Source organism: Anolis sagrei, chromosome 4 (genome assembly GCF_037176765.1).
Source record: "Anolis sagrei isolate rAnoSag1 chromosome 4, rAnoSag1.mat, whole genome shotgun sequence".
NCBI classification, from domain to species: Eukaryota; Metazoa; Chordata; class Lepidosauria; order Squamata; family Dactyloidae; genus Anolis; species Anolis sagrei.
Genome location: NC_090024.1, coordinates 166,181,150 through 166,202,418, shown reverse-complemented (window position 1 = coordinate 166,202,418; position 21,269 = coordinate 166,181,150). Strand labels below are relative to the sequence as shown.

The 21,269-nt window shown below is 38.8% G+C and overlaps 1 protein-coding gene across 2 annotated transcripts in view; it reads left to right on the top strand.

Moving 5' to 3' along the window:
• The window catches only part of CACHD1 (cache domain containing 1), a 146,998-nt gene that overhangs the window by 99,183 nt on the left and 26,546 nt on the right, over positions 1-21,269 (top strand). For both annotated transcript variants that reach the window (XM_060773667.2, XM_060773668.2), the window contains exons 7-16: positions 231-447; positions 4,827-4,976; positions 5,242-5,475; positions 10,268-10,417; positions 11,077-11,200; positions 12,714-12,831; positions 14,096-14,264; positions 17,684-17,826; positions 18,575-18,756; positions 20,330-20,440. In XM_060773667.2, the coding sequence (XP_060629650.2) occupies positions 231-447; positions 4,827-4,976; positions 5,242-5,475; positions 10,268-10,417; positions 11,077-11,200; positions 12,714-12,831; positions 14,096-14,264; positions 17,684-17,826; positions 18,575-18,756; positions 20,330-20,440 (1,598 nt within the window). The remainder of the gene's footprint in view (positions 1-230; positions 448-4,826; positions 4,977-5,241; positions 5,476-10,267; positions 10,418-11,076; positions 11,201-12,713; positions 12,832-14,095; positions 14,265-17,683; positions 17,827-18,574; positions 18,757-20,329; positions 20,441-21,269) is intronic.

The window sequence follows — 21,269 nt, the reverse complement described above, 5'->3', positions numbered from 1 at the left end:
TCTTCCTTGATAAAACAAAAGCAAAACCCCTTTTTTCATAAATCTAACCTTTCTTAAACTTGACAGGTTTATACCTCAAGCTTTATTTTCTTAGACAATTGGATTTTAAATCCCCATAGTCCTCTCTGTTGGCTTATCACAGTGTGTACTATAGTAGAACGCATAAAAGAATTCTAAGCAGTAAAATAATCCAGTGTATAAATATGTCTATATATTTTTTCTCTTTAAAGATTTCTGTGTTAACTGTGGCAGACACAGTAAGAACCTGTTCCTTGGACCAGTGCTATAAGACATTTCTGTCTCCTGCCACTAGTGAGACAAAAAGGAAAATGTCCACTTTCGTTAGCAATATAAAGTCATCTGACAGCCCTACTCAGCATGCAGCAGGATTTCAAAAAGCATTTCAGTTGATAAGAAATACAAACAATAGCACTAAACTGCAAGCAAGTAAGTTTGTTATTATGCTCTATTACTTTTTTTCATCCTTGTGTTTCTCTCTCTTGCTTTTCCACCCTTAAAAAATTAATTGCTGCTTTTAGTGGGGGTGTTTACAACATTATATGTTTTAAACTGTTTACCTAAATGGCAAGGAATAGGTTAGATCTCAGACTTCGTAAAAAATTAAAATAGTTGAGTCATTATTAAATTATGTATTTTAGTCTTTTCTGAATATGACTTCTGGATCTGAACCCTTAAATCAATAGCTAAATTAACAGCTAAAATGTCATCCTTTTCGTTAGTGTTTCCATATCTCCCAACTTTTCCTTTTGCTCCAAAATCTTTTCCAATTTATGGTTTCCTTTTGGTGGGTATCTTGGATACAAGAATGAGGGCCGTAGCTTCTTCCCCCTATTTCTTTCCATCCAGCAGACAGAAATATTGGTTAATTGCCTTTGCCAAATATCTAAACTAATTGCTTGCACAAATTAGGCAGAGGGCCATATCAAATTAGGCCAAAATCTGTGTAGACTGTCTGATGTAGAGGAATTGGATGCAGTTCTGTTGTGAAACTAAGCAGGTCTGAACTTTGCCAGTATATAGATGGAAGACTGCCAGTAGCAATACTAGGCCATTACCCAAGGCATAGGTGGGTATGCAGTGCACCTAGCAGCATAGAGTCTACTGTGAACAAAATGTCAGGAATCTTAGATAGAGTATACTTTTGTTCAATTAAAGGTATGGCATGCTAAATATAATTATTAATCTAGCAAAAAATAAGGGCTGATACCAATGTGGGTACTTTTTACCAGAGGAAAGATCTATCAAGCATTGCCGCTTTTAGCATACTATCACAATTTGATAAAATGGAGCAGTTGCTGTAGCGTGCCCAAAGTACATCACATGTTGATGGCTGTGATTCATGTACACAATCTCCTAAAAATTGTTGTATACACAGTCAGTCTTCTATTTACACAGATTCAACCCATCATGACTCAAAAACATTTTGGGGGAAAATCCAAAAACAAACCTTGATTTTGACATTTTATATAAAGGATGGCATTTTGCTATGCCATTGCATACTGTATGTTTTTGGCCTTCAACTCCCAGAAATCCTAACAGCTGGTAAACTGGCTGGGATTTCTGGGAGTTGTAGGCCAAAAACATATGGGGACCCCAGGTTGAGAACCACTGGTATAATGGTACTTGCACATTCATGTATTTTAGTATCCGTGGAGGGATCCTGGAACAAAACCCCAGCAGATACTATGGATCTGCTAATGTAATGTTTTAAAATGTTTTAATATGTATTGATTCTAATTTTAATTTAAATGTTTATTTTAACTGTATGTTGTTTTAAGGCATGGAATAGTTGCCTATATGTAAAGCCGCCTTGAGTCCCCTTCGGGGTTGAGAAGGGTGGGGTATAAATATGGTAAATAAATCAATAATGTGTTTTAATATAAAAAAGTTAGCTTAATGAAGTGAAAAATAGGAATATGAACTTTCCCTCACCCATCATAATATTTAAAAGTGCTAAATAAGAATATAACGTGAAGACTAAATGTTTGCTAAATTTTAGATTTGCCTAACAGCGCTCCATGCAGTCATGCTGGCCACATGTCCTTGGAGGTGTCTACGGACAATGCCAGCTCTTTGGCTTAGAAATGAAGATGAGCACCAACCCCCAGAGTCGAACACAACTGGACTTAATGTCAGGGGAAGACCTTTACCTTTACCTACTGGTTAGACATTAAGCAAGAGTAGATTGACAAAACCCAACCTTAATACATTTGGGGTGGGGGCGAATTGAACTTTTGACTGCTTTTATTCAAAGCTTTGACACCTTCCAGTGTCAAATAATGTACTTCATCCCATTTGTTTAAGAAGAATCAGTAACCCTTCTCCACATCTAGCAGACTCTTCCCTGCTCCGTTTTAACTACTCACTCAGTTTGTTACCAGGGGGCAAGAGGAAGAGAGTTTTGCTTGTGCTCGTATTTGACATGTGTTGTTGGGTTCAAAATCACAAGTATGTTTTTATATTCAGTATTATATTAGTACAACTGCTACATCCGCCTCCATTTTAAAGGTACACTATTGTTACAGCAGCAGTATTGTATATTATTCACAAACAAATGCACTGAGGGGCCATGCCACTCTGTAATTCAGAAAGGATGCACAAAGCACTTCCATTTCCTTGTAAACAATCCTCTTGCTTGCTTTCCTTTCTAGCGCAAAAATGATTGTTCTGGTGTATTGTGAATTTCTTAAAAAAACATCCTGCTCTTCCCAGCAGGTTCTGCACATATGTCAAAGAATCCATACATTTCCCCCTTCTCAAACAAAGGAAACATTATTGAGCATATCTGGTATGGAAACATTATTGAGCATATCTGGTATGAAAGATAAGAGTGATGCCGAGAAGATGGTTGTTTGTGTACCGCTCAGTCTTTTAACAGAGAGCAAATGGACACTTTGTAATTAATTTACATTTCCACAATTCATTTCATTTTAGAAGGTTTCACAAAGCTTTCATAAGTGATAAATCCTTATGCAACTTGTATGTAGTTCAGTAACTCAGGAGAAAAGAAGAGACAAGTGCCTATAATTCTTGTGGATATAGTTAGCTGACTGTGGAAATTGTATGCAAGTGACTGAAAACACTTGAATATTTTATACTCCCATTTGTTGGTGTAATAAAAAAACAGGATTTTGAAATTATGATGAAGGGCAGTTTTGTAGCAGCTTGTTGATAATTACAAAATGATAAGTATTATTCTGTTGTTGGATGGAAGCTTGCATTCTCTTTATTTTCTCCATCAATCTTTTCAAATTTTTCTGAGATTGTCGTACTTTGTCCATATAATGAGAAAACATGACCCCCTAGAAGAGGCAATGATGGTAAAAGGCAGTAGGAAAAGAGGAAGACAGCATTATAGATGAGAATCTCAATCAAGGATGTTAGGATTTTAAAAAAGAAAGCCATGATATGGTGCGTTAACTGGAGAGAGATAAATAAAGATTGTTGGAGTAAGGTTTTTATTTGTTTCACAGGCCTGAGTGACATTTTATTATACAGCAGGATATACCTTGGTTTAAATACTGTGGTGAAGCTTTTACTTATTCTGCTTATACACATTTACCGACCTTCACAAAGGGCTGTTGATAGGGTGCTAGGGTGATTGGGAGGTCTCTCATTCATCAGCTTGCCATAAGTAAAAGTTAACAATTGCAAGGGCCACCACCGCCACCAAATGCACTGAAAGGGATGATACAAACATGTGTTTCGCTGTTCTTTTACTAGATAATATTAAGTGCTTTCTCCTTCAGAGGACCAAAGCAGATTATTAAATGCACAGTTCCCTTTTATCTTAAGAATTAGGGAAGAATCGATTTTATATTGAAATGAATGATCAAGCAAGGGAAGTGACACCCACCCTTCCAATGCCTTGTCTCGCTTTCCTTAGAACCTCTTTGAGCTTTTCTCCTTCCATGCCTCCCACACCCATTCAATATTGGAAGAGATTATAAATGGACAGTGAGTTCGGAGATGTTACGTGTTTATTGTTGATTTGAGATTGGAGAATATAGTCTTTCTATCATATATGCAAAGCCAGTCTTTCCAGGTGGCCTCACTTTGGTTGCTTTGGGTAAAAGGTATTTTTATTCAGAGGTGAAAGTTGAGTTTTTAAATTTCATATGGAATGTAGCACTGAAGGATCTTCTAGATCAGGCATGGGCAAACCAAGGCCTGCAGGTCGGATGCGGCGCTTACCTCAGACCCTGCTCATTTTCCCTGTCCTCTTGGCCTGCTACATCCTTATGCTAAAAAGATGGGGGAGGGAGGCACATAGTAGCAGAGAGCCCTCTGGATTGTTCACATCCATTGTGTGACTCATCTCCTCACAGCATAAAGATGATGCAAGCGACCCCATCCAGAGCCCACTCAGCTGCCGCCTATCTCGCCCTCCTCTCAGCAAAATGCCAAGAGGACAACCCAAGGATTGGGGGAAGGGAGGATGGGAAGGAAGATTGGGACAATCATGCATGTCCTGCCTTCCTCCCAGCATAAGGATGGGATGAGCAGCACTGTTCCTATGCTGGGAGGACAACCTACGGATGACCCGGGCCCTGCCCTGGCCCCTCCTGGCCCTGTCGTTTCCCGAGCATGTGACCAGCCCCCTCCCTCCTGGCCCAGACCCACAATGCAGCCCCAAAGCAACAAAGTTTGCCCATGTCTGTTCTAGATGGAAAAAGGTTCCTTCTGCCTGCTTTACCCGTTGTTGAAGTGGAGTGAATTTAATGTTTATAATCTAGTGTTGCATAACTATAATATATTGTTAACATGCTGTAATATAACCATTCCCATCTTACGTTTCTTCTTAGATACAGATATGGTCATTATTTATTTATCGGCTGGAATAACGTCAAGGGATTCATCAGAGGATGGTAAAAAGGCTACCCTTCGTGTCATCAATGAAGAAAACAGTTTTCTCAACAATTCTGTAATGATCCTTACCTATGCTCTAATTAATGGTAAGGGGTAGATAGTATTATTTTTCTCATAAATGCAGTTTACAAAAAAGGAAATGCTGGACCAGAGAACCCAAAGGTTTGCATTGGCATGTACAATATAAGTTATGCATGAAAAAAAAGATGCAATTCAGACCCAGGTTTTTCACGTACATTATATGATCTGCTCTTTTTCAGTTCTCTTGGCATATATGACCCTGTCAGAATTAATCCATACACTGTGCAAGTAAGGTCTGCTCTTCATTTAATCGCAACATCTGTTTTGCAGAGGGTGTGACCGTTTTAAAAGAACTCGCCTTTCTCAGAGATCTGGCGGAACAAAACTCAGCCAAGTACGGCGTGCCAGACCGGACTGCATTGCCTGTGATAAAAGGGAGCATGATGGTCCTGAACCAGCTGAGCAATTTGGAAACTACAGTTGGCCGGTTTTACACCAATCTCCCAAATCACATGATTGATGAAGCAGTCTTCAGTTTGCCTTTTTTGGATGAAATGGGAGATGGTAAGTGCGTAAGAGATCTGGTAAATTAAAAGATACCCTCCTTTCTGAGTGGAAATGTTTGCCTCTGTCTTCCATTACTAATTTGTAGTAAACTTAGTAGGTGGTATTTTTACTTGCCTGCCCCTGGGGGGAAAGTATGAAGTGGGGAGGGACAGCTCATGGAGGCATAACACTGAAAATGCTCTGTCCAAAGTACAGGAAATTTGGTGTGTGGAAAATGAGGGTAATGTGCCATGACTTACAAAAATGATGGTTTGTTAGGTTACAATACCAGAGGGGAAATCTTCTGTTTAGCGTTCTACCCATTCCAAAGAGCTTTAGTTATATGTGTGTTTTCCGCAGACACGTGTAACATGTTTTAATTGACATGGCTTGAAGTGACATAGGATCAAAACACACAAACCACATATTACATTGGAAATCCTTTTGTGCATTCCCCTTTTCTCTAAAGCAGTGTTTCTCAACCAGAGTTCCCTGGAACCTTAGGCTTCTGTAAGAGATCCCAAGTGGATGTGAGGGAGCTTTTAGGAACCTTGATTATATAGTTGGTTCTCCATGTTTGCGGATTTAACTTTTGTGGATTTTATTATGGATTTGATTATTTATTTAGAACATTTACACCCCGTCCATTCTTGACCTCTGAAGAGGGACTCAAGGCGGCTACCAACAGGCACAATTCAATGCCAACGCAGTATAAGCATATAAAACTCAATCAAATACCTAAAAACAATAGAAATATATATTAAAGCAATTCACCAGGTTAAAAATGTCATCCAAGTCAGTCCAAATTCCGGTCAAAATAAATCTCGTCTTCGCCAGTAAAATTAGTCTGATCTGCAAACGTTTGCTCCCATAACCAGGGTTTAAGTTTCGTCCAGAAAAACAGGAGGGAGGGGGCAGATCTAACCTCAGAGAGTTCCACAGCTGAGGGGCCACCACGGAGAAGGCCCTGTCTCTCGTCCCCACCAAACGCAACTGCGATGGCGGTGGGACCAAGAGCAGGGCCTCCCCGAATGATCTTAAAGTCCTTGATAGTTCATAGAGGGAGACATGTTCGGACAGGTAAACTGGGCCAAAACCGTTTAGGGCTTTATAGTTAAACCAGCACTTTGCATTATTCTCGGAAGCTAACAGGCAGCTAGTGGAGCAGGCACAACAAGGGAGTTGTATGCTCCCTTTACCCCGCTTCAGCATTGAACTAGCTGAAGCTTCCAGGCAGTCTTCAGGGGCAATTTCTAGCATATCTAGGTTCACTACCTTGTGTCTATGGTCACCATCCACCAGAAGATGAGTATAATCACATTGGAGTACCCAGAGATTAGTAGGGAGAATACTTCTCTAGGCATTTGAAAGGTCCTCCACAATATCATTTTGTGGCCTATGGCAGATTAAGAAATAACAAACGTAAAAAATAAATCTATTTGAACGTTCTTTGGTCATGCAGCTTTACAAAAAGTATGTAAAACTTGCCTCTTCTGGAATACATATTACTATTGAGTGAGAATTTGTTGTTGTAGCTGGTGGTTGTATTGTATTTAAAGGTGCATTGACAAAGAAGAGTTTCCAAAATGTAAATCTTTTGCTTAATTGTTTGTTTTGTTTTATTTATAGTCTGCCTTTATCCCAGACTGGGTTGCAATACGATCAACAAAAAGATTAGCCAAAAGGTGCAAACAAAAACACAAAAATTGTAGTATTTAAATACAGTCAAAATCACTTGAATCAAAAGCAAGTGACATAGAAAACCAGTAAGGAAAGTAGAGTACAAATCCAGAAAAGGCCTCTTGGTTGCCAAAAACACAGCTGAATTTTAAAACAAGTCAGATGTCAGTCAAATCTAAGTAAACACAAAAGATCCAAGGCTCCAGAGAATAATTCTTAACATGGCAGCAGGTTTGCTTCCCCCCCCCCCCCCAAGGACAGTTAAAGATATGAAGAATTAAATATATAGGAAGAGGAAGGCTGGGTTTATGTAAATGAGGAATGCTCTGCAATTTTCTAAAAACCATGGCAGCACATTTTGCAAAACTTTCCTATATTCTCTTGTCCCCGGAGTCTGAAAAATGGCAGTGCTTTGGAGAAGGTAAAGATGAAATCGGATTGATATGTTCTTACCTCAGGCACTGGGATCCTCCAAAATAATTATGTGGTTCTGTTTTAGAGTTCCCTGATCAATTGCTATACTGGGATTTATTTTGCCAAGAGCAGTGGAAGAGAAAAACTATTTTTTCTAAAGAATGAAGAAGTGATGCAGTAATTTTCTAATGGTTAAGTGGGTTCTGGGTGTGGTCATTGCTGGATGAGAGACAGTCTGGAAATCACATGTGTTTATTCTGCCTTGATCTCCCTGGAGGAAAGGTGGGATATAGCTGCATAAATATAATTACATATTATTATTTCCTATCTCTTGCTAAGCTCTTTTGATATAGGAAGTTAATCAGTCTTCGGGCTTATTGCTATTTATTCTTTGGGATTACTGCTGTCAACATTTCAGGAACTGTGTCATCAGTCTGTGCTGGAGGGCAAAGGAGGAACAGTTCACTAAACCTGCATGATTTCATGAGACCATTCAGAAGAGCTAAAAATATACATTTGCAATGCAAATCTCCTCCTCCTCCTCCTCCTCCTCCTCATCTTCTTTGAAAAATGAATGCTCCAACTTGGTTGTATCCAGCACTAATCTGAATTCAGTGGATATGATTCCTGAGATTACCACAAACACTAATCATGCCAGTTTTTAAGTCCTTGAACATATTCATGCATCTCTCCTTTGATCCAGGTCTACAGATTAGAAATATTGTTTAGAATCAGAAACCTTTATTTTGTGCTGATTTTATTAATACATATAATTGTGAGATATAAGCTTGAATTTTAGCAGTATAAACTGATGGATGGGGCTCATCTTTCTTTCTCTCTCTCTCTCTCTCTCTCTCTATTCTGCTTCCCAGTTGTGATTCCCACTATAGATGCCCCCCTCTCCAAATTAGTACGAAAATTGCTGATAATGTGATGCCTAAATTGTCTCATTAAAAAACTGCAGCATTTGAGCTGAAATTGTGTACACATGTTCTTAGGAATATGATTCTCTCTTCCATTTAAGTAACTACCGCTTACCTCTGAGGGTGCATCCATACAGCCCCTTTATTGCGGTACCTTCCACAATAAAGAAGGGGCTATCCAGATGACATCCTGGACAATCCCGAATTTATTCGCCACAAACCAGGTAAACCCTGGTTTGTAGCGAATTAATTAGGTAGTGGATTTATTCCACACCTTCATGGAAGGCACAGGATAAACTGCAGTCCATACACCATTCCCCCAGTTTTCTGGGCTAAATTAGTCCGGTAAACTCTGGGAATACCCACCCCCACAGCCCCCAAACCTATTTGAAAAGTAAGGAAAACTTACCTGGCCTCCAGTAGATTGTAGCCAGAGATCTCCTGGTGTGTAGAAATGACGTGCCAGGAGAGTGGGGGGGGGGGAGTTGCTCCCCAACCCCACCTTCCTGACACGTCATTTCTACGTGCCAGGAGAGCTCCAGCTACAATCTGCTGAAGGCCGAGTAAGTTTTCCTTACTTTTCAAAGGTTTGGGGGCTTTGGGGAAGGGTGGTAAGGCCTCCAGATGTTCTCGCAGGCCAGTCCCACGAGAGCATCTGGACACCCACCTCAGAAAGCGCACACTTTCTGGGGTGTGTGTAGACAGGCCCTCAAGAACATCCGTGTTTTTTAAATGCAGATTGTTTTGGGATAATGGCCTGTCTGGAACCGCCCTGAGTAAATACTTAGTGAGTTGTTAGCCAATGTACTTCGTTAATTCTAAGACACATTTTTTTCCTATATAAACATTAAAAAAATGGTGTATCTTGTGGTGTGTGGTGTTTTTTGTTTTTGTTTTTGTTTTTGTTTTTTTTTTTTTTGTTGTACTGAAATTAGGGTCCATCTTATACCCAGTGGCGTATTACAGTTGAAGAAATATGGCAGTTAGTTTGGTCAAAGTACCATTCTCCATTGCACACAAGGAATTGACTCTTCTAAAATGGCAAACATCTTTAATCTCAGTTCTAAAATACTTTGATATACCTCTCCCATAATGTCTTACCAAAATTCACACTGGCTTCTGTTGATAGGAGTTGTGAGTCCACAATATCTGGAGGGATCCCAATAGGAGAGAGTTGGCCTAAACATAAAAAACAGGTAGTTCCCCCTACAAATCATTAAGGCAGTAATCCAAAATGCAGCTTTGAAGTTATCTTTTTATCATGTCAGAAGTGAATTGAGAATATACTGCAAGTCGCTTCTAGTGTGAGAGAACTGGCCACCTACAGAGACATTGCCTAGGGGACGCCCAGATGTGTTAGTATCCTGTGGGAGGCTTCTCTCATGTCCCCTCATGGGAAGCTGGGGCTGACAGATGGGAGCTCACCCCCATCTTGCAGATTCAAACTGCCAATCTTCAGGTCATCAGTTCAGCCGGCACAAGGATTTTACCCAGTGGTTCTCAACCTGTGAGTCCCCGGGTGTTTTGGCCTACAACTCCCAGAAATCCCAGCCAGTTTACCAGCTGTGAGGATTTCTGGGAATTGAAGGTCAAAACAACTGGGGACACACAGGTTTAACCCATTGGACCACCATGCGGCTCCAGTTTGAAGTAAGGCCTATTTAATATTTGGGAAGTCGCAGTCAATGTGTATATGATTATGTATAAAACTGAAGGTTTCTATCACTATACTTTAAGTGCTAAAGTTTTTTTTTCTATTGCTAATTGTCTGTGTGCTTTTTTGTTGTTCACAGGTCTGATAATGACTGTAAGCAAGCCTTGTTATTTTGGAAACCTGCTATTGGGAATTGCGGGAGTAGATGTTAACCTGGCTTATATTTTGGAAGATGTTACTTATTACCAAGATTCTTTGGCTTCCTACACATTTCTGATAGATAACAAAGGTACTTTCAAGGCAATCAATATGCACCCTACATTAGAAGCTAATAATAAAATTTGTATTATTTGAAATATATTTTTTTTGAATTACAGTACAGTGGGCCCTTAGCATTCATTCACTGGAGGTTGCTTCCAGGTATCCCTGTGGATACCAAAATCAGTGGCACAGTAGAATTATGTCCCTTATATACATTGATAACATGGAAGGTTGTTGTTGTTCATTCGTTCAGTTGTCTCCGACTCTTCGTGACCTCATGGAAGGTTATATTTTAGTATTTTTGGGGGGAGCGGGATGGGAGATATTTTCAAGCCATGCATGGTGGAATCTGTGGATTCAGAAGGCCAACTGTATCTTATTTCACGGTTGAGATTTGGTCAAATCTCCAGATAAGGTTGGACTGCGAATCAAAGAAACTCGAGCCAGCATAGCCAATGGGAAATGTTGGGAGTTACAGTCCAAAAACATCTTGAGGAGTACATAATTCCCACTCTGGATTGCTTTCTATTAGCCCTTAATAATGACATATTGTTACTCTATATTTTTGTATGGAGTTATGTATTTTACTTTATTTACAGTTTTGTGGGAATTTTATAAATCCATTTCAAACATGATTAAACAAAACTTTTATATGTGTTGAACAAAATATCCCTCTTTAATTTTTAGGATACACTCTTATGCACCCTTCCCTTACCAGACCCTACTTGCTGTCTGAACCACCACTTCACACGGATGTGATACATTATGAGAATGTTCCAAAATTTGAATTGGTTCGACAGAACATCCTTAGGTAAGACTAATGAGTTAATACTTCATAGAAGTTTGACATCTGCACAATCTCCTATGCAAACTGTATTGATCTTCAGCAGCTACAGCCGATATAGGAACTTTTTTTTGTTTTTGTTTTTAAAGCAAATTCTGTGTGGTGCCAAACAGTAAACATTATTTCAGAGAATGCCAAACATAGTTATTGCTTCTTAAACTTGTCCACTCACAATCCCTTTCAGCCACAGAAATTTTTACATGACCTCAGGTATATAGGTATATTAAAAAGGTATAAAAATCAGACATTTGCAAAGCTTGCTAAACAAGCTGATTTTCCTTTTTATGAAGCACAGCTGAAACATCTTCTGCAGAGACCACAGTAAACCCTGCACAACAAAATTGTGCAAATGTCTAAAAGAACTACTAGGTGTTGTAAAAACTATTATTGTTGTCAATTTTTTCAGGACCCTGACATTGAGCTAAAGGGACCCCATTTGGGGTCAGGTCCCACAATTTAAGAAGCATGGTCACAGAGTGCCTTCTGGCCTGCATCTCTGAGACTGTGCAGCTTGTTACTCGAAGTACCACTCCTGGTACTTTTTAAAGCCTGGCTGAGATAGTAGGAATAGCACCCCTGAATGATTTTCAGCTAGGAAGATTTATATTGTCCCACAGAATCTCTAGACCAGTAGTTCTCAACCTGTGGATTCCCAGGTGTTTTAGCTTACAACTCCCAGAAATCCCAGCCAGTTTACCAGCTGTTAGAATGTAGCTGGGGGGGGGGGCTTGAGGGGCTTCAGCCCCCCCCCCCCCCGAAATTCTCAGGGTGGTTCGTGAGAAGGCCTTACTGGTACATTATTTAAACTGTTATGTTTCTTCATATCATGATCTGATCACCATGCTCAATATATCCCATATGCATGGGGGGTTTGGGATAATGATACAAAAGGTTTGCTAGGGTAGATCCTCAGCCCCCCCCCCAAAACAAACTCAACACCCCCCCCCCTTTAAATCAAACTCAGCACCCTTCAAATCAAAATCCTGGCTACGGGCCTGCCTCACTCTAATCTATCTAGGCTAACTACTCATTGAGAGCTGGAGACTTGTGCAGTCAGGGATGAAACCCAACAATGTACAAGTCTACTCTAGATCATTTAGTAGTAAATACATACAGCATTTCAGAAGTGTATAACTCTGCCATTGGGTGAATGCTGCATTGGTCTTTGTCTGGTGTGGAAAGTATTGCATGTAATTTTGCTCTGGTGAAACACAAATAGCCAACACTTACTCCCAGCAATCACATACAACCAATACATGTGGTCATCTAGAGATTTTATCTTGAAAATGTGTCATCTGGAACCAGTTTTCATGATGGAGCTTTTAGGACCCCAGTTCTGCAGTATGTGGTGATGTAAGAATGCAATCCACTTCTATTTTTAATTAAGAGCGAATTCCATAATCTCACTGTAAAGTAAACACAAGGACTGAGTTTCTTTCCTGTTTTAATAACGGATGGATATTGTTTGTTGCCAACTTAGCCTCCCTCTAGGCAGTCAGCTTATTACAGTCCCAGTAAACTCCTCACTATCTTGGCATGTAAACAAACTGCGGGAAATTGGGAAAGATGCCTACAACGTGAGTTATGCCTGGAAAATGGTAAGTGGTAGAATTCACTTAAGGTATGCTAATATATTAAAGCTGACGGCAAATTTTAATTAAAATAGTTCTTCTCTTAGTATTTCTACGTGACCGAAAAGCTACATGGTTTTGAATTATAAACCTGACATTCAAGAGATTTAATATGTTTGATCACATGGATTCTGCTCTCTATCTACTTTCACTAGATTATTGTACAGTATTTAATTTTGTGCAATAGTAAGTCATCATCTCTATATATCATATCACTGTATAGAGATGCTGACTTGCCACTGCACAAAATTGAATATACAATATATACCATATCACTGTATAGGAGTCCCTGGTGGCACAGTGGGTTAAACTTTTGTGCCGGCAGGATTGCTGACCAAAAGGTCAGCGGTTTGAATCTAGGGAGTGGGGTGAGCTCCCATCTGTCAACTACAGCTTCTCATACAGGGACATGAGAGATGCCTCCCATAGGATAGTAAAACATCCAGATGTCCCCTGGGTAACGTCTCTCACACCAGAAACAATTTGCAGTTTCTGAAGTTGCTCCTGACACCAAAAAAATCACTGTAGGAAAATTCCAGTTCAGTTAACTATTTTTGCATTATATATTGAAAAATGTGAAAGTCTGAAGAATCCACACAGGAGAAACTGACTATGAGGAGGACTTGCCATTTTAAGGAGAAGTGAGTCCCTCCCCCTGTTTCCCATCCACAGCATCTCTATTAAGATTTTTCACATCTCTTGTAAGCACAGAGCAGAAATTTTAATGACTCATCTGTAATAAGTGAATGATTACTTGAGCTGTCCATGGGAAGGGGGTGTGTGTGGGGGGGGGGGGAGTAATTTTTCTCAGTAATTCCTATTTCTAAACTACTACACTACTCAAGAACATAAAGTTGAAATCTTCTACTGGAATTATTTTTTTTTAAAAGAATGAAACAAGGAATGAGCTGCGTCTTGCATATCTCGGCAGGTATACAACTAAGGAGAAGTAATGTAAAGTTAAATAGAATATATACCCTAGTAATAGAAATCAATTGGACAGCAATACTGCCATTATCAGACTGGCTGGTTTTTGCAGGATGTGAACTTTTTCAGGATCTATAGAAATCATAGATTATTATGAGAGGAACTGGGGAAATTAGATCTTTAGGGGACATTCTAAATCTGGACATAGTTTTAATTGCTGAAAATTATAACTTCAAATGTCCTTACTTTGTTGTGATAAGATAAACATGCTTTCCTTCTCAACCTGCATTTGATTTTTCTTTAGGTTCAAGATACTTCCTTCATATTGTGCATTGTTGTGATACAGCCAGAAATACCTGTTAGACAACTTAAAAATCTCAACACAGTACCCAGTAGCAAGCTTCTTTATCATCGACTGGATCTCTTGGGCCAGCCCAATGCTTGTCTGCATTTCAAACAACTGGCAACCTTAGGTAAAGCATTTCTTCTAAATTCTGTTGGTTTACCCACCCACTACTGAAATTTGAAAGAATGGCAAGAAACTTATCACAATCAGAAATTATTCAGACATTGCTGGGAAAGGTTTGTTTTTATAATGACAGTTTCAGAAATCCATACCCTGCTGGGAGTTATATTATACAAAAGTAACTTTTTCAAGACCTGCTCTTGAGTACTAAAACAACCCAGGCATGTTAGTGAGACAACAGGAACCCAGTCTTTCTGGGAACGACTGGTCCAAGGGCTAAATATTAAGGCTTTAAACTCCAAGGCTGAATTCCAACCCTGGTGATGTCAAAATCTAGCATTCTGGCATTCCCCACATGGCCACAGCTTCTTCCTCATGGCATGATTTCCCAGAATTTGTATGAATTTTTCTCATTCTGAAAGCTTGAAATGCCTTTTCTAAGGTTTAGTTATTAGTATTAAAGAGCTTAAGCTAAAAGGTATATTATTTTTTTCCATCCTTTGGATATGTCCCCATCCACTACTGGAATACAGTGTCCAAGTGAAAGAGGTATCTCACTCATGGACTAATCCAGGCCTGCACAACCTGTGGCCTTCCAGATGTTTGGGCCTCCAACATCCAGAAGCCCTAGCCATCTTATCTAATGGAGAAGAATTCTAGGAGTTGAAGTCCAAATTACCTGGAGGACCACAGTTTGTTCAGGCCTGCACTAGTCCAAAACTCTATGCAGGAGATGGACCTGGCTAAGGCAGGGCCGTTCTGGTTGCATGGGCTGAAAGGAACTCGATTAAGAAAATGGCACATCTGAGTTTGTGGGGATCAGGAGCATTTCAGCTTGTGACCCACGAGTCAAGTCTGATTGCATGATCCAGGAGATAGAAGGGCTGCCTTTGGAGACTTCTGCACATTTCCTTTTGGAATAATGGCACAATGATATTAGGTAGCTACCCCAAATTACAGATGCTGGTCTGTGTGAGGAGGACAAACAGTAGTGGCTCTCCCCCTCACCTGTTCGGTTTGAGCTTCTCCAGCCATTTGGAAGAGTTTTGCAAGCCACATCACTGCTCATTGCCCTTAGGTGAGGTGGAAGAGGATGTCTTTTAGCCAATGTAAAATTTTGCTGCTAGTTCCATTTGGAAATGACATCAGTGATGGGAAACATCTCATACCTCTTCCTCAGACAGCAATATGCCTTGAGCCACTCTTATTTCTAAGTGTGCAAGTATTGGGTATGAATTTCCAAAAGTTTCATGGTGGTTGTTTGTATAGAGAGCTACCTTAGTCCACCATAGGCTTAGGTTATTTTAATGGATGATAGACCAAAAGTTAGTGCATTTGCCTTTCAATCCTTAACTGCTATTGCAGTATACTGTTTTATTTTAGCTCTGTTCACTATAAAAAATGGGGAAATCCATGCTTAAATGCTACTGAATGAATTCTTCAGATTGTATGCTTCATTAAAAATACACTCATACCAACATGCTTATGAAATAAGCCTACCCTGAAAGCAAGTAGTTGCATAATTTTATTTTCAAAAAATAGGACACGTTGGGTATGAATCGTGTTGTTATATGACTTTCAAAGCTAATCCTTGATTTTCTTGCTGTCAAATAAATCATTAGCAATAACATGAAAACATTGAAGTTCTTGCCAGTCATGCCATATCCTGTTGACTTTGGAATTATGCAGATTTTATTCCCAGCTATAAATATTTAATACCATCAATCCCTGTGAAAGTAAGCAGAAGTTACAACTCTGGTGGGGATATACTTTGAAATATTTTTAATTGGCAAGTTCAGAGGTTCTAAAAACTGTATAAAACTTCCCAATTTAAAAAAATGAATAATTTTATGTATGAAAATCAGCACCATCATTTTATGAACTTGCCTCAGGTTATAGTGAATGTGAAAATTCACATTTATAGAGGGAATAAACAAATTAATTTTTAGCAAAAGGCTTTGGCTTTTTTTTTTTTACATTTTTATTCAGTTCCTTCTATAAGTGACTTCTCATTGTCTTGCATATTGCCCCTTAAAATGAATACGCTACCTTTGAAACACTACTGTATGGTTCCTCACTGAAAAAATGTTTTCTTCTGCCCCATTTTTGAAATGGTGTCAAGTCATTATGACACAAGATATCAGGCTATACATTAATATTACATGTTTCATTTTTCTAAAGCAGCCTATCTCTAAAAATCTTTTTAAAATCATCATTATTGTTATGTATCAAAGAACCTCAGAATATTAAAGATGACTTTTTTCTCAGCAATTAAGGAAGAAATGTCTTTAGTTTATTCTTCCTCCCATAAGTCATATTGATTTGTGCATACACTAGAAAATTAACACTGTTAAGTGCCAGTAGGTATTTTTATACCAAGGCTTCTTAAAGTTTTCCACTTACAACCTGTTTCTAACAGATTTTTTTTACGTGACCTAGGATATGTAGATATATAAAGTAGGTCTAAAACACAAACATTTACTGATAACAAATCAGGATTTGCAAGATTTGCTAAACAGGCTGATTTCCACTCTTGTTATGAAGTACAGCTGAAGCATCTTCAGCAGAATCTACTGTAACAATGCACAACAGGTTTTTGTAAATGTCGAAAACAACCATTAGGTGGCATTCAGAAAACTTTTACTATGGACAGATCTTTCGGGACCTCGTCATGGAGCTCGGAGACTCCATTTGAGGTCAGGACCCACAGTTTAAGAAGCAATGCTTTATAAAATAATATTAGCCAATGCTAATACAGTTCTCTGTTCACCTGTGCTGAATTCCATTAACATCAGCTTGTGAAGCTTGCTTTTGTTATGCACTCAAGCAAACATCATGTTTACAGCATTGAGACACACGCCTTCTTTGAGATGACTCGTGCCCATGTAGTTGAGTTCTCTCATCTATTTTGCCATGACAGGTATCTCTGGAAACCTTAATGAGTTGCTGACAACTGAAGATGCTTGGAATTGGATTTAGGACTGGCCCTACTCTCAAGCAGAATTAGGTGGCCGGGTCAAGACAATAGATGGTGCTACCAGACTGGATGTGTTGCATGAAGGAACCTGATAACAGGCTCTGGTTGCTAAAACCTTTTTCACCTTTTGATGGGCATCATCCTAAGACTGGCGAATAATATAGATCCTCTCTATCGATTCTCTATCGGTTCCTTCCTGTCAATAACTTCCTATGGTACTTTCCATAACATCCTGCATATTCACAGATTGTTCAAAAGTAATATACAGTACCATTGTTACAATAGTACCCCCTGGTGGCTGCACATTCAACAATATTGATATTTTGGGAAACATGTCTTTGAACACATATTGTCGCAGTTGTCATATCTTGTTGTCCTAGTGTGGTACTAAATGATCCTGTTTTCCTGTGGTTGACTTTTGGTGATATTTTCCTTTCTTGTCTTTCCAGAGAGCCCTACAGTAATGCTGTCTGCAGGTAGTTTCTCTTCTCCATATGAACATCTGAGCCAACCTGAGACCAAGAGGATGGTGGAGCACTATACAGCATATCTTAGTGATAACACACGTCTCATTGCCAACCCAGGGCTAAAAGTATGCTATTTTAATGTGCTTTATTTTGACCTTTTGTTTTCCTTGCTGTTTTGATGGTCTTAACATAGAGATATCTGAAAGTTTGGTGAATCCGTCATGTATGATAAAACTTTGCAAAAGTTTAGGTGAAATTTAGATTATTTCTGGTCAGGCCTTGGCTTGTCCTTTTCCTTTTTTGTTACATCAAATAAGTGGCTTGATTGCAATTGCTCCTTTTTTATCAACAACAGAAGTATGTCTTATATAGTAATGGAAGAATAGAGGTCAAGAACATTTTGTGCTGTTGTGATAATTGTTCTGTTGGTTTTGATATAGCTGGATTCAGAAATTGACTTCCAAAGATAGAGTGGGTTAAGATTTCTGATTGTTCTGCCTCACAGGATTCCCAAGTATAATAAACAGTAGCTTTCCACTAGGGAGGTCTATCAGATCACTGAATGTGAACAATATGGAGATAAGATCAATGTTACAGACCAGGAACAGAGAATGCTCTTCATTTTTAAAGGCATAGAAAGTTGAAATGATGAAGACCTACACAAAATGTGAATGAGGGCAACAATATTTCTGTAGTATCCTGTGTTTTCCCCATTTCTTGAAATTTGCTGGGTCCATCTGGTGTGAGAAGATTTTAAAGAAGTAATTGGGTTTAGATTATCTGTGATGAGTCTTTAGGAAACCCTGCAAGCAGCTTATTATCTTTTCAGGCAAGTCTTAGAGGAACCCTGCTAGGTCTGTCTTTGTTTTGCAGTTCTCTGTCAGAAATGAAGTAATGGCTACCAGTCACGTCACAGATGAATGGATGACACAAATGGAAATGAGTAGCTTGAACAGTTACATTGTCCGCCGTTACATAGCAACGCCCAATGGGGTGCTCAGAATTTATCCTGGTTCCCTCATGGACAAAGCATTTGATCCCACTAGGAGACAATGGTGAGTTTTAGGATCCCATTATGAAAGGTTTTAAGAAAACCCTCCAAGGTTGATGATATTGCAGGAAGAAGGGGAATATCTGGCATAAGATTTATACAAAAGCTTTACTTAGAGATAAACAGAGAAATGAAACATTTCCAAATAAAATAATATACATCGATGTTTTAAATTTGTGGTGGTGATTGTATATGAGCTCCTTGCTTTTATTAAGACGTAGCTTCTCTTCCTTGTCCTTTTGTGCAGGAGTGAATAATGAAAGCATCTATAAAGTTATCAAAATCGATGTTACTTGGAAAACCCTTCTGCACTTATCTCATGTGGCTCTTATTTTTAACGTTTTTTTCCTTTGGCATATTTGCGCTTTGCTATTCCATGCACCAGTTTCCCTGTCATGTAGATTTCCCATACTGTAATTCCACATAAGATTAGGCTAGTTTAGCAGACGTCTATTAATTATGCACAAGCATGGTTTAACAAGATCTTTTGTGTACTCTGTAAATGAGATAATAACCATGAGGGAGCTCCTGAATGTGTTCTGTACCATATGTTGTCTTGAAAGAAGACTAGTTAGCCTTGTGGAGGAAGGGGGCTGCAAATCAAGCCAGAAATAAGTGCATATAACCAAATCCAGGTCTCTCCCCCCACTCCCACAAATATTCATGCCATTAGTCATATTGGCACACTTTCCCCCCTGTCTCTTCTCCTCCTCCTCCAATAGGAAAACTGAAATAACCATTTCTTAGCTATACCTTTCTTCTGTAACTCAGAAATTTCTATTTTCCTCAAAATTGCTAGAAATCTTAAGAAGCTTGCGGCATAAACCTTGTTTTAATTAGATGCATGTTTCATACAGTGCACTGCAAAAATGGGGGTGAGGGAATGTCAATATGAGCTGTCCCTGTCGCAGCAGTAAATGACACAGAACAAAGATGCAGATAATCCTGGAGAGGTTTATTTAAACAGAAAATGCTCTGCTTTGACTGCACCTGTTCGCTGGGGCAGATCTTTGAAACGAGTCCTGTACCGCTAGATATTCATATGCCATGTCTGACACTTTGATTTCTGAGATTTCTGTCTCATTATTTGAAAACACAATCGGAATGGTAGCATAGGAAATCTAATAACGATATGCAGAAATTGTCCCTTCAAAACTATGTAAAAATGAACATGGGACTCCAAATGCAAAAGTGAACACAAGGTACTTCACTCTCAGTTATGGATGATTACTTTTTATCTATATTCCAGAGATTTTGCAATTACTCAATGTACAGTAATGTAATATAAAATTAACTCTTAATACTTAAGAAAAATTGAGTTTTTAGGAGCTTTGCACAATTGTTTTATGAATAACCTCAGTGGCCGATGTTTAGGGAATGTTTTTCGTAATTTATTAATTTGTTTATGTATTGTGTGCAATCTGTTTACCTGGATTATGATATTTTTGTTGTACTTCATGTATGTTTATTTTTGCTGTTTTAGTCTTTAAGTCCCACCCATGGGAGAAAAGTGGGATAAAAATAAATAAATAAATAAATAAATAATACAGAAGATGCTTCCTTTTGCTTTCTTTTAGGTACCTCCATGCAGTGGCAAATCCAGGATTAATTACTTTCACTGGCCCCTATTTAGATGTTGGAGGAGCTGGGTATGTGGTTACCATCAGTCACACAGTTCATTCTTCAAGGTAAATTTGTTTTGATAGTGCTCCAAATGTCTTGGTCCTTGATCCACAACTGAATTTTGCCACTATTTTAATAGGAAATCTCTCAAATTGTACTTCATTTGCTATACATTGGGGGAAAAAGAGGGAAGTGGAAGAGTTTTTGGCATATGTTTTCAGTATCTGAAAACCTTAGCTAAATTCAGGTTTTAAGCCACTTTCAGTAGAGTCTCGTTTATCCAACATAAACAGGCCAGCAGTATGTTGGATAAGCAAAAATGTTGGATAATAAGGAGGGATTAAGGGAAAGCCTATTATACATCAAATTATATTATGATTTTACAAATTAAGCACCAAAACATCATGTTTTACAACAAAGGGATAGAAAAAGCAGTTCAATACACAGTAACGTTTTGTAGTAATTACTGTAGTTACGACTTTAGCACCAAAACAGACAAGGGTGCTTTCTTTCTCCCACGCTGGACATTATTCCAGACAGGAGACAAACTGCGTTGGCTAATACAGAACGTTGGATGAGTGAAGGTTGGATAAGCAAAACTCTACTGTACTTGTTTTACACAAGAAGTCTACATAAAAGAAAATAAATGACTCTTTATCATGGTGAGCAATGTGAAGGACAGGAAGGGGTGCTTAAGTATGTGTTTTAATAGTGTTCTATCTTTTGTTTTTATGATGTTGTACCATGCCTCGAGCCACAGGGAGAGGCAGGTACCAAATTTATCATCATCTAGTCTTCATCATTTTGCATGTATCCACATTTCAGTTTTGTATTTTAGAAAGGGCTACCTAATACTCATACATCATGCACCAGATCCTGCCTGATCTTGGAAGG